Source organism: Marmota flaviventris, chromosome 12, assembly GCF_047511675.1.
Source record: "Marmota flaviventris isolate mMarFla1 chromosome 12, mMarFla1.hap1, whole genome shotgun sequence".
In the NCBI taxonomy this organism is placed as follows: domain Eukaryota; kingdom Metazoa; phylum Chordata; class Mammalia; order Rodentia; family Sciuridae; genus Marmota; species Marmota flaviventris.
Genome location: NC_092509.1, coordinates 55,788,810 through 55,802,442, shown reverse-complemented (window position 1 = coordinate 55,802,442; position 13,633 = coordinate 55,788,810). Strand labels below are relative to the sequence as shown.

Sequence of the window (13,633 nt, the reverse complement as noted above, 5' to 3'; positions counted from 1 at the left end):
GCAGTTTTATAGCACAAAAAGTTGCAAAAGGGGAGTGTCTTGAGAACTTACAGATAACAGGATTTTGTCAAGCATAATACAAAGGTAGTAGTTTAATGGTCTAAATGGTTCAGCACTTAGGGAGTAAATTTAGATCCCAACATCAGAATTAGTGAAGCACCATTAGGGTTTCAGAGAGAGTTGTTATCTGGTCAGGGAAAGCCAGGCATGGGTGAGTTCATGACACAGGCAGGCATTCCAATCAAGTTTAGAAATTGCAGTAATTTGTAGTAAAGCAGAAATTAACTTTTCATGTCTCTGTGACGAGATGGCTCCCAATCTTAAGAGGGAATTAGGCTAGGTTTATCACACCTAAAGCATTTCCAGCCTGCACCACTACACATCTCAAAATTCCTCCAATTAATTCCAAAAAACTCTAATAGCTTCTGAGCACATGGTCAGTTTAGTCATAGCAAAGATCATACTTCTCAGTACCAATTTGTTTTATTCATCTTTCTCACTGCTGCGATTAAAAGACCAGAACCAGAACAATTATAGAGGAGGAAAAGTTTGTTTGAGGGCTCATGGTTTCAGAAGTCTTAGTCCATAGAAGGTGGCTCCATTCCTTGGGGCTCAAGATGAGGCAGAACATCATGGTGGAAGACTAGTGGAAGGAAGTAGCTCACTTGATGATCTGAAGGCAAAGAGAGAGATCCCCACTTACCAGATACAAATACATACCCCAAAGCCATGCCCCCAAAGCCCCACCTCCTCCAGCCACACCCCACCTGCCTTCAGTCCCCACTCAATTAATCCTATCAGGTGATTGATTCACTGATTGGGTTAAGGCTCTCATAACCTAATCACCTCTTCTCTGAACCTTCTTGCATTGTTTCACATGTGAGCTTTTGTGGGATACCTTACATCCAAACCATAACAGCCCTTGAGGGGTATATTGGGACCCTGGCCCCTTGTCTTTCATTTGCTGCCTGGTGGCCTTGAAGTGAGGGCTTCCTTTGCCAATCACTCCATCCATGATATTCTGCCTCACCACAGACACAAAAACAATGAGCCAACCAACATAGACTGAAACTTCTAAAATTGTGAGCCAAAGTAAAACTTTCCTCCTTATAAATTGATTCATCTTAGGGATTTATTATAGTAACAGAAAGGTGACTAACACAGGTATGCTTTGTATTTGTGGGTTAAAAAAAAGTTCCTGGCTCTCAAGGCCCTGTGTGTGGGGGGGTGCAAGGCGGGCTAGAGGAGCGGATTGGTCCTCATAGCTGCCAGTCAGAGCAGAGCCCAGGAAGGGGAAGGTAGAATTAGAAGATCATGTGATATTGGAGTAGGAGGATTTATCTTGGTGATTTAGGATGCTGGTTTCACTGCAGGTATAATTATGCAAATCAAAGAATTCAGGAAAGAATTGCCAAAGAAGGAATTAAAAATTAGATTTAATATGAAAGTACCCACCTTGATCCTGAAAGAAACTGAGCAACTATGAGCATAGAAATCCAAAACATCTCCCTCAAGTCAGTGTGAACAACATTGGGACCAACTACATAAAATATTATGTACAATAAAATCAAGTAAACTTTAAAAAGTTTGTGTTATTGTGGAACATTACCATTTGTTTTCTGATTATGAAATTGTAGAATGGTATATAGCAGGTTACTTATTGGTTTTGGTTTGTGCAAAATCAAAAAAATGTAATTACATGGTTTCCTTATTTGTGAAATTTTATAATTATCTGACAAGTTATTTAAAATGCATTTTAAATAACATGGGGAGGATAATTTCTTCTTGGCCCTCAAGGAAAATCGTAGAGAATGAAAAGTTTACAGAGAGAGTAGAAATAAGGAGAAATCAACGTGACTCCAGCTGTACCTTAAACCACATATATGTTCAAAGCTAAACAAATGCTTGAAGCCAAACATTTTCTTTTTTGTTTGAACTAGTTTGAGATGGAATTCTACCACATTTTACCAAGAGTCCTGATACAAATACTATCTTAATAGGTCTCATCAATAGCATCCCATTCTTATATTACTGCAGGGACTTTCTGAGTATAACTACTAAAATTGCTGTGCTCCTGAAGTGCTGACTGTAGTTGGCAACATGTAAGTCTCAGAACTGGCCCTTGGGATTAATAGAAGGAAGAGCTTGAGAATTGCATGCCCAATGAATATATATTTGCATGAGTCTATGGCTCAAAGAAAAATTCTAGCTTCCTGATAATACATGTACAAGACTTTTGGAATAATTCAGTAATTCTTGGTTAAATGTACACTCAGTTTATTACTAAAACTGCTGGTGGCTCATTCCATATTAAACATTTATTGCTCCTATTTAATTTGCCTCTTTCTAATAAAACAGTGGGTTAAATGTACAGTTAGGGTTTAAGAGGAATTGAAGCACATCATTCCATATTTTGGGGGGTTTGTCTGCTCATGAAAAGCAGCGATATGAAAATCTGTAATTAGTGTGAGAAAACATTGATTTTTATGTGTATTTTTAAGAAATCAATTTGGATTTTGTGTAAAGCAATGAGGAAGGATTTTCATTAGAAACATCAAACATTTTCCAAGACTTAAAGAAAGATGGTCAGATTCAGGGTCCTGTCCAGGATTTCCTTATTATCTGTTATTTCCTTATTTTCCTTATTATCTGTTTGAGACTTTTGCTCAAACACAATGAACCTCTCTTAATATTCCTAGTTCTCTTGGGTTGTTAATATTTTTGGTTACTGTGAATAATACCACTGTGGACATTGGTGCACAAGTATGTGTTTGAGTGCTTTCTGTTATTTTGAATGGTGTGAGGTTCCATGCCTACAATTCAGGAACTCGAGAGGCTGAGTTAGGAAGACTGCAAGTTCAAGACCAGCCTTCCCAACATAGTGAAACCCTGTCTCAGATAAAAAAAAAAAAAAGCCTTGTGCAGTGGTATGTATGTGCTTATTATAATCCTAGTAATTTAGGAGGCTGAGGCAGGAAGATTACAATTTTGAGGCCAGCATCAGCAATTTAGGAAGGCCCTAAGCAATTTACTGTGACCCTGCTTCAAAATAAAAAAATAAAAAGGGCTGGGATGTGGCTCAGTGATAAAGCACCTCTAGGTTCAATCCCCAGTCTAAAAAAAAGTAAAGAAAAGAAAAAGGATATGGGGTTAAGGGTGTAGCTCAGTGGTAGATAGCATACTTAGAATGGACAAGGCTCTGGGTTCAATCTCTAGTGCACACATATGCATATACACACAAATCAATGAGTTCAAATTTAAGTACAAAAGTAAATATTTGGAATTAAAAAGTCACAAAAATCATAAAATTTTAAAAGCTGACAAATACTACAAACATCACTAAAAAAAATAACTCTTTTTTTTGGGGGGGGGTACTAGGGATTGAACCCAGGAATTCTCTACCACTGAACTATCCTCTGAGCTGTTTTTTAATTTTTTGTTTAGAGACAGGGTCTTGCTAGATTACCCAGGCTGGCCTGAAACTGGTGATCCTCTTACCTCAGTTTCCTGAATAGCTGGGATTACAGGCATGCACCACCACAACTGGCTAGAAAAATAATATTATCATCAATAGTGATAGAGCTCTATTATATATTTGGCTGCATATTTTGATTGCCTCTTCATAAGGCAATAATTTTATTGTATCAATTTCCATAAAGAAAAGATAATTTTTATAACATGGTTGATTAAAATTTTATGAATATTAAGAGTTCAGAAAATCTTTCAGCCTCTTAACTAAATTATTGGTAATTCCATGTGTCTTAACTTCCTCAGCATTTCCTTACACTGATGATGCTTCTTGCCTAAGGGCAAGCCCTTTGGGACTCTAACCCTTTGAGCTCCCTCCACAGGGTCACAGGTTCACCTCAAGCCAGTCCTCAAAGTCCCTGGTCCTCCCCCACAGGAGGATGTTGAGGCCTGGTAGTAGTGCTTTAAAACAACCACTAGGAAATACGGAGTGATGCTCTGGCTGCCACAGAGCTCTATGACTCCTGTGCACCTGAAGCTGCTACTTCCTTCCCATGCCCACCAAGGAGAGCACAGTTGGCCTTAGAAATGGGCTTTTTAAGTGAGGGTCCTGTAATCTGAAGCTTCCTTACCCTCTGTCCATTGGGACAACCAAGGGCCAGTGAACAATCTAGCTTGGTAAGAAAAAATCTAAGTACGGAGAGAGATTCTTCCGAGTCTGTGCAGCATTCTTTTTCCTTCTTAGTTCCAGGGTTAGCACCTGAGAAGCAAATTGGGGAATAGCTAAATAATTCCAGCTTTATCTTTGCTCTGAGACAAAATATCTTGGGCCCTGTTGGCAAGTATGGGTCCTGAGAAACTGCTGTGACTCCATTTTTGAGAAACCAGCCTCTACCTCAGAGCAAAGCCTGTCCAAGGAAGGGGGCATGACCCTTGTCCTTGGAAAAACCCACAGAGGACTCCTAAGCACATACCCACACTGAGGTTGAGTTGTTTGTCTACAAATAACAGGAGAGATCTGCAGCGCCAGGTGTCCCTGACTCAGTTAGGCTAGGTGAGGACCCCTAGCAACCCCCTAGCAACCACCAATCAGCATGAGACAGGGAAAATACCTGGGATGCCAGATGACCCCTCCGCCCCCAGTAGTTTATGGTGGTTGATAACATGTTGGGAAACCATATAGTTTAGCATGTACAGCCCTTGTGGCCTAAACTAATCAGTTCAAAGGAATCCCCCTCTTGTACTAACCAATCACCCCTACCCAACTTGTTCCCGCCAGTGAATGTGCTAATCAATGTTAAGAGTTGTTGTTTGATTTTCCTGTGGTATGGAATGATTTGCTGTGTGATGTTGTGAAGCATAGAGTATCCCCAAAAACCTATAAAATCTCACTGAACAAAGGACCGAGACTCACTCCCTGGGACGGCTGAGTAGGAAATGGTTGTGAGTCCAGGCTGGAGCTTGCAATAAAGACTCTTGTGTGATTGCATTGGATTCGGCTCCTGGAGGTCTATTGTGGTCCCACGAATCTGGCAATTCAGTCCAAATAGAGATCTCTTAATGGCCAAAGCCTCTTGGATCACAATGACCTACTGTAGCATCAACAGCTGAATGAGAGTTCTGCTGCTGGCTCTGGTGAAAGGATTTGATCCTAGGTTTAAGTATCTCTTGCCTGCACTGTGAACTATTATATCTCCAAAGTGAGAAGAGAATCAAGAAAGTAACAAAGAGACATATTACCTCAATGTCACATGTCACCTTAATTTGGACTCAATCAAACCAACCAACTCCAAACACAAACAAAAAAAGAAAATATTTATTAAACTTTTAGGTATTTTTGTTTTTGTTTTGTTTTGTTTTGCATTGTTGGGGATCAAAGCTAGGATTACATGCACCCTAGATAAACCTTTTTCCACTGAGATATACTACTAGCCATAACAGAACTTTATAAGTGGAGAAGATGGCATTTTTCCCTTGACATTATATTAAGAAAATTCAAACATACAGGAAAATTGAAGGAATTTAGAGTGAACCTTGAATGCCACCACCAAGTTTCTGTTTATACCCATCAATTTATTTATCCGTCCCTTTATCCTTTCATTAATCTTTTTTTTCAGTACTGGGAGTTGAACCTAGGGGTGCTTTACTATTCAGAGATATATCCCCAGCCCTATTTTATTATTATTATTTTGAGACAGAGTCTTGTTTAGTTGCCCAGGCTGGCCTTGAACCTGTGGTCCTCCTGAGTCAGATTATCGGCATGTACCTGGCGATACAGATTACTTTTAAAGGGGAACAATGAAGTATTACGGATGTAATAATGCCATGTTTGGATTTTCCTTCAAAACAATCCCAGGGAGAAGAGGAAAAGTAGATATGTATAGAGGTAAAGTAGATTAGCTTTGTATTGACCATTGTTAAAGTAAAATGATGAGTATGTAGGGGGTTTATTAGACAAGTCTTCTACTTTTACATATTTCAATAATCATATAATAAATTTAAGAAGTGAATATAGTAAACCCAATAAAAAAATGAGCACTTTACAAAGGAATATGCTTAAATAGCCACTAAATTATGAAGCTCAATATCATTAGCTATTCATACTATGCAAATTGAAACCTCAATGACATCCCATTACACAACTATGAGATGGCTAAAATTAAAATAACTACTCCTAGCAAGTGGCAGTGAGCATGAGGAAGTACTGGAACTCTTACACATTGCTAGCAGGAATGTAAATTGTACAAATAATTCAGGAAAATTGACATTATTTACTAAAGTTGAACATAGGTCCATCCCTTGACCCACCAATTCTATTCCTATACATATCTCCATTGGAATATACAAAACAGTAGAATTATTTGTAGTAGCTCCAAACAGGCCACAACTTCAATGATCTTTGACATCAGGATTAAATGGAGTAATAAATTATGGTTTTTTAATAAAATGGAATACTACTCATCAGTGGCTATGAATTAGTTGCAGTGACTTTTATTACAAAAAACATACTGTGAGCAAAATAAGCTAAATACTAAAAATATGTGTTACATAATTATATATATTTAGTATTGAAAGCCAGGAAAAGCATTTTAAGGAGTTTGAAACTAGGGTGATGATTATCTTTGAGTTATTTGGAGAGAGCATGAATGAAATAATGTTCTGTTATGAATTATGGTTACCTGGAGATGCTCACATTGAACTGTACTTTTATCACCATTTTCTGTACCAATTTTATATTTTAGTAAACATTGAATATTGCATTTATTGTCAAATGAAAGATATTGTGACACAACAAAGCTAGCAACATCACAATATGAATAGTAATCTACAATTTTCCACAGAAACAATTGCTTCTATATATACATATTTGCTTGCATATACATGATGCAAATGGTAGAACATATTCAGATCTCTGAAGGATATAACAGAAACTGGTGGGGTTGTGGTGTGTAGAGCACATGGTTAACATGCATGAAGTCCCCAGTACAGAAAGAAAAAAATGGTAACAGTGCTCAAGAGAACCAGATCATTAGCTGACAGTGATGTGAAAGAGATTTACTTTTCATTAGTTGTCTTTCCTATCTTAAAAGTTGTGTATTTGGCTCAATCCCCAGCACCACACACACACACACACGCAGACACACAAAGTTGTGTATCTGGGCTGGGTGCTGTGGCACATGCCTGTAATCCCAGTGATTTCGGAGGTAAAGGCAGGATAACTGCAAGTTCAAAGACAGCCTCAGCAACTTAGTAAGACTCTAAGCAACTTAGTAAGATGCTGTCTCAAAATAAAATAAATAAGTAAATAAAAGGGTTGGGGATGATGCTCAGTGGTTAAGCACCCTTTGTTCAAGCCTTACTACAAAAAAATTGCATATTCAGAACTGGTATGGGGTCATGTGTCACAAAATTAAGCTTTTATCTCTGTATTTGGCCAAAATAAACTATTCAGCTTTGTATTTGAAATCCCAAAACTTGTATATGATTAATAATTATGTGAACTCATGGGTATAATTATATCTATCAAATGTAACTATTAATACAATCAAAGACTTTTCAGGATTTATTGTTAATATCCACATACTCATTTCCTGTTTAGGTAAAAATCTAGAGTCTACTTGAGATGAGAAATATCTTTACATGTTTTATATGTTGCCAGTTAATTTTCATTATTGCAGTGAAAATTGCTATAATAATTGACTGTGAAAGCTGTTAGTGTCATATACAGAAACAAGTACTTTCATAAATTTAAAAAAACAGGGAAAGTTCTGGATACAGTGATTAAACCATTGATATGAATGTATACCTAATAGGTAAGAAATACTAAATGAGTGAAATAATGACAACAATAAGAAATAATTGCAAATCATTATGTGTTATAAAGATTAAAGACTGTTTTCCTATAAAATTTCACTTGGACCCTAGTGTAGATGGAACATTCTGAGAAGGCCTCTCTTTTTCTTTAGTTGGAGATGGATGAAATACCTTTATTTTATTTATTCATTTTTATGTGGTGCTGAGGATTGAACTCAGTGCCTCACACATACTAGACAAGCGCTCTAGTGCTAGGTAAGCTGTTTACTACTGAGCCACAACCCCAGCCTGAGAAGGTCTCTTTGAATAGGGTCATTAGTGGGGCCTTAGCTTACTAAGAATTAAAATGAAGGAATTAAACATGAGATGGGTTGTACATGGGTGTGCATACTCGCATGCAAGTGTGTTTTATGCTTGGGAAGGCCCTGAGGTGAGAAAGACTGTGGCACTCTTCAGGACCTGAAAGAAGGTTAGTATAGTTGGGCATTGTGAGAGGTGAAGAGTGGTATGGTTGTCAGTTTTTGGCTTGCAAATAAACAGATTCTGTGGCTGAATTAAGACAGAGGTTACTAAAGGGTTAGAATTCTTGCACACATGATTGCCAGGAGGGCTGGAGAAATAGGTATGGGGTATGTGGTCTATATATCCACTAAATTTGGGCCTCAGAACTGGTCCAGTGCGGGCATGTTGCTGACACTGCTAACAATCTGAACTTCTGGAACTCCTTCAGCAATCACATCTCTGCAGTGGGTGAGTTAAATGGGCAAATTCCAGGTCTGTGCCTGCACATTTACTGCAAAAAAGACTGGGAAATGACAATATTGGTATAGCTTCCTTAACACAGACTGAAAAAGAGTGACTTAACAAGCTGTCTTTGTCATTTAACAGTCCAACCAGGCGAACAGTCCAGAGGTGTAGGGCGCTTCCTTTCCTGCTCCACCATTTTTTGTGATGTTGCTTTTTTCTTCATAGTGGAAGATGGCTCATCATCAGCCCTACATCCAAGCTTCAGACAATAGGAAGTGAAGCAGTGTACAGGCTAGGGGAAAGACAATGAAGGGGGCACTCCTATAAGCTTCAGGGTAAGTTAGTTTGTTGAACCCGATGCAAAGAAAAGACCACCAACTCCAATTTTAAACCAAATTAAAGCAAGCTTATATTGTATATACAAGTGAGCTGGCCAGCGACTGTCTCACCCAAAATTGCAGAGCCTGAGAACAGACCCCCAGTACTCCAGGAAAAAGGTTTTATAGCACAAAAAGTTACAAAGGAGGTTGTCTTGGGAATTTACAGCTAACAGGGTTCTGACAAGCATAATATAAAGGGAGATAGCAAGTTAATTATCTACATGGCTTAACATTTCAAGGTAGGGATTAAATTGAGATTCCAACATCAGAATTTATGAGGGGCTGCTAAAGTTTTAGGGAGGGTTGTTATCTGGTCAAGGAGAGCTAGGCATGGGTGAGTTTAGAGCATGGGCAGGAATTCCGAACAAGATTAGCCCCCAGAGTATGGTCAGTCCAAATAGCAATCTAATTTTTCAGAACTTTGTGCCGTGATGGCTCCCAATCTTAGGATAGATTTAGGTTGGGCTCATCAAATTGACTTTCAGGGGTGAGGAAGGGAGGAATAAGACATACATTAGGGGAAATGGGTCATATCTAGATATCTGGAATCACATTTGGAACTGTTAAGACTACATTCCATCTGACATATTTTTTCCTGAGAAGTCTTTCTCACGGTCTTTAGTAACTGGGGACTTGGTTCTCTGGATCTCCTTATGATATGCTATTTGGTTCAGTAAATAATATTTTTATTTCTTCTATGTATCATGCTTAATACGAACCACTAGTATGAGATAATTATCCTGATAGCACTGGTAGCATTCAGTACACAGGCATTATCATATATTACAGACTGAAAAGTCTTAACTCAGTCTAATGATTCTTTACATTTATATGGTACTTTAAAGATTTTTCAAATTCTTTCAAAAGATTTAATCTCATCACTCTTTAAAGTATCATCTTCAAACAGGTTTAGAAGTTACTTGAGATCACATGGTAGAGTTGGGACTCAAATCCATGTTTTTGGAATCCTCATCCACTGTTCTTTTTCCAAATCAAAAACCATTTCTGGGGCTGGGTTTGTGTCTCAGTGGTAAAACGCTTGCGCAGCACATGTGGAACACTGGGTTTGATCCCCGGCACCACATAAAAAGTTAAGCAAAATAAAGGTATTGTATCCATCTACAACTAAAGATATTTAAAAAACAAAACAAAAAAACTTCTAAACTATTCCAGTTAAGTCTCAAAAGTCTGTCTCTCCAGGTTGCAGGAATCAGGCCAGTCTCACAGTACCAGAATATCACCCATATCACTTACAAATATTACTGTAATGTTAATATTAGTACATTTTTACTTACTATACTGTAAAGTGTTAAGTTTATAATGAAATCTAGCGGCTACTACTTTAACCAACGGATCAAACTTAATTTTATTAAAAGTGGGACAACTTGATATTATACACCTTCTGACATGAAGTGAAGCAATATGAAGTGAATAATATCATTTGAAGTATTTTTTTTTCCCCTAAAAAATGTTTCACTTGAATCAAGTCTTTAGATTCTAACATCTAGACTTAGCGTACAGTTCACTGGGAATATAAACAAGTTAAATGACTCTATGAAATAAAAAAATCAAATACTGAAAACAGAACATTTTACAAGGCTTCTAGCTTCTATCCTAAAAGAGTCAATATCAGAGGGGGGGGGGGGAAATGACCCTTGGTTGGATTCTGGTTAAACACACACGGCATACTTTAAGTCAGTATATTTTTTTGTTTGCTGGTATAATTTTCTTAGGTGTAATAAGGACATTGTAGTTTTATAGGATATTGTCCCCCTCCCCATTTACTTATTATTATGCGGTTTGGGGAATTGAATCCAGGACCTTGTACATGCTAAGAGCTCAGGATATCACTCTTATTCTGTGAAAATGAATATTATAGTATCTAAGTGTAAAATGTTATGAGGAAAAGTATAAGTTCTGAACTGTTATGATGCCTGCAACTTAGTTTCCAAAGGTTCAACACAACAACTTTGAAAATGCAAGCAAATACACATACAGGTGGGTAGAGTGAACGATCAGAAATGGCAACATGTTAAGAATTGTTTGATCTAGGTGGAGGGTATACAGGTGTTCACCGAATTGTTCTTTTAACTTTTTCTACTGCACTAAAATTATCATCATAAAACGTTGAAAGGGAAGAAACCAGCCCATCCTTACTTAGCAAAGCCGCGGGGAGCTAGCTGCACCAGTAGAGTCCCCAGGCGCCGCGCGCGGCTCCCTCCGGGCCCGGTCTGGGCATGCTCTGAGGCCCGCCGCGCCCGCCCCGCCCCTCGGGCGTACGTGTGCGCACAGGGCGCCTGCGCGCGGGTTCCGGCAGCCCGCGAGACGCTGTCTGCGGGACTTGGTAGACGGCTGAGGTGCGGGAGCTGCGGGAGGATGGAGCCACTGAAGATGGAAAAGTTCACGACTGCCGACCGGGGAAACGGGCTGCGCGCAGTGGCCCCGCTACGCCCCGGGGAGCTGCTCTTTCGCTCGGATCCTTTGGCGTACACGGTGTGCAAGGGGAGTCGTGGCGTAGTCTGCGACCGCTGCCTCCTCGGGTACGTATGGAGCGCCTTTGCCCACCTTAGTCCCGAGCGGTGCGGGGGTCCAGAGTGCTGGGAGCGTGGTGTGGACAGTCCTCGGAGAACTCCGCCTGCACTTGGCTGTACAGCAGCTCGGCGGTTCTGCGGAGATCACGGGGCCCTCCACTCCCCACGGCACGCGTGTTCCTGGGGGCAGGTCGCCCCTGACAGGCCCCGCCGAGACGACCCCTCTGCTCTCCAGCCAAGTGGATTGAGGAATCCCAGCCCCTGCTGCTCTATATGGCGAACGAAGCAGGACCGGTTACCCAGGCTACTCCTTCCTCCCCAGTGTTGCAGGCTTGAGGGGAAGCGTTGGCTGTGGGTAATTTTGCTAGGGAACAAAAAGTCTATGTCGTGTGCGACAAGCTTCTTTGGTGTGGCTGTGGAAATCTTAAGTGGCAGGGGTGGGCGTGAAGGAGCAGGGATGTGCATAAAGCAGGCTCAGAGCTGAGGCCCTGCTGGCAAAGAACTAGGCTTGAAGAAGGCAGAAGAATCTCAGTGTTTACGGTGCACTTTTATGGTCCAGGTTTTGTGTGGCTCGGGGATATGGATATTAATGGAATATCCTTAAGAATTCCTAGGGGGCAGGTCGAGTGATAGAGTTACAGTGTATCAGAAGGGCTGACAAAGGGGTGCAAATAAAGTGTTGTGGTAGCCTACATAACTGAGATTCCTCAGTGTGCTTTTCCAGTTAGTGACTGCAGGCAAGTCTAACTCTTCAACACTTATCTAGTTGTGAGAATCCATGTGGCAGTGTTTTGGAAGCCTGGAAGCACAGTGCCAGTTTAAAGTTCTATGAGAAATCAACTTCTGGAAATATATATGTACTATACCTTTAGTACATAAGAATTGCATTCAGTTAAATAGTATTGAACTCCTTCCATGCACAAAGCAGAAGAGCTCTTTTTGTGATGGTTCAGATGATTTTAAGCATTCCTGCTCTTGCAGACCATCAGTCTGGGGTTGGGATGAATGAAGGCAGGGAGGTAATCAGTAGCTTTACCATTAATCTTATTATGTTCTTATTTGGTTCATATTTGCATTTTAAAGTTACCAAATAATTGTATCTGTTGCTTTCTGAAGTAATGCTGACAACACATACACCTGTTAAGGAGAGAGCACCTTGAAGTTTTTGTAAACTGTGGGATTGAAAGCAATTCGTTCTTTCAAGACTTGACTTTTTTTTTTTTTTTTTTTTTTTTTTTTATGGAAGGCCTCAGCATTTAAAGTCATACATCTTTGATTCTTATTCAGGCAAATTATAGAAAGCAGGACTCTTAAACCATTGCATCCTTTGGCATGTATCCTGAATTTGAATATAGTCCAAAGCAGAGAACTTACTGTTTAGGTCCTTTAATATTAATTGATGGAGAACACATGATTTAGTTCTTGGAACAAAAAAGTTTTGGAATGAATAAATGGTGACAAAGTAGTAACTGAATTATCAGAACTGAACTTGTTATTCTATGTCATTCCTGCTGTCCATTGCTCATTTTTCTTGCAACAACTGTGGTGATTTAAGCACAAAAGAAATTTCTTTAAAGTGTATTGGGAAGCCTTAAATATTGCTTTACTATCTGGAGAAACCTGGGTTTGAAAGTGGGTAGGAACTATGTGAAAATTGCACTGTAAGAGTAGTTGGGTTAGGGTCTGGAAGTATATCACTTAGGTTGCCTGGTAAAAATGATTCTGCAGCATGTACCACCAGCATCATGGAAACTGGACCTTGCTGCTGCTTTTTGGGATACTTATTGTTGCTGTAGAGTTGCTCTTTCAACCATTCTTCTTTGTGTTATTAATTTCTGATTCAAAATCCTTAGTGGTTCTCTTGGATTGGCTGAGTTTAGGCCACTCACTGCCTGTACACCACCTGCAAGAGAATTTGAGAAGGTGAGTATTTGATCTTTTTGGCTTTAAGATAGGAAGCAGGCTCTACTTTCCACAAATATTCATCCAATGGGGAAATCAACAAGTATAAACATAGAAAAAATGATGAAGGCTAATGCCAAGAATCCAAATAAAACAGACTGAACAGTTGGATACTTCATGTTTACTAACAGATACTTGCTTATTAGTTCTTTGCACAAAAAATTTATTTGTGCTTATTTTGTGTTGCCAGGATATCTATCTGTGTATCTGTCTACCCATCCATCTATCCTG

At 39.4% G+C, this 13,633-nt stretch overlaps 1 protein-coding gene and 1 pseudogene across 1 annotated transcript in view; both read left to right on the top strand.

Annotated features, from left to right (window-relative positions):
- The first annotated feature begins 207 nt into the window (after positions 1 to 207).
- LOC114087097 (cytochrome c oxidase assembly protein COX20, mitochondrial pseudogene) lies at positions 208 to 1,476 on the top strand (annotated as a pseudogene).
- Positions 1,477 to 11,226: 9,750 nt separating this feature from the next.
- Positions 11,227 to 13,633, top strand: part of Smyd3 (SET and MYND domain containing 3) — a 699,549-nt gene continuing 697,142 nt past the window's right edge. Inside the window, exon 1 of the mRNA XM_027928608.3 lies at positions 11,227 to 11,449. Coding sequence (XP_027784409.1) covers positions 11,286 to 11,449 — 164 coding nt within the window. The 5' untranslated portion in view covers positions 11,227 to 11,285. The remainder of the gene's footprint in view (positions 11,450 to 13,633) is intronic.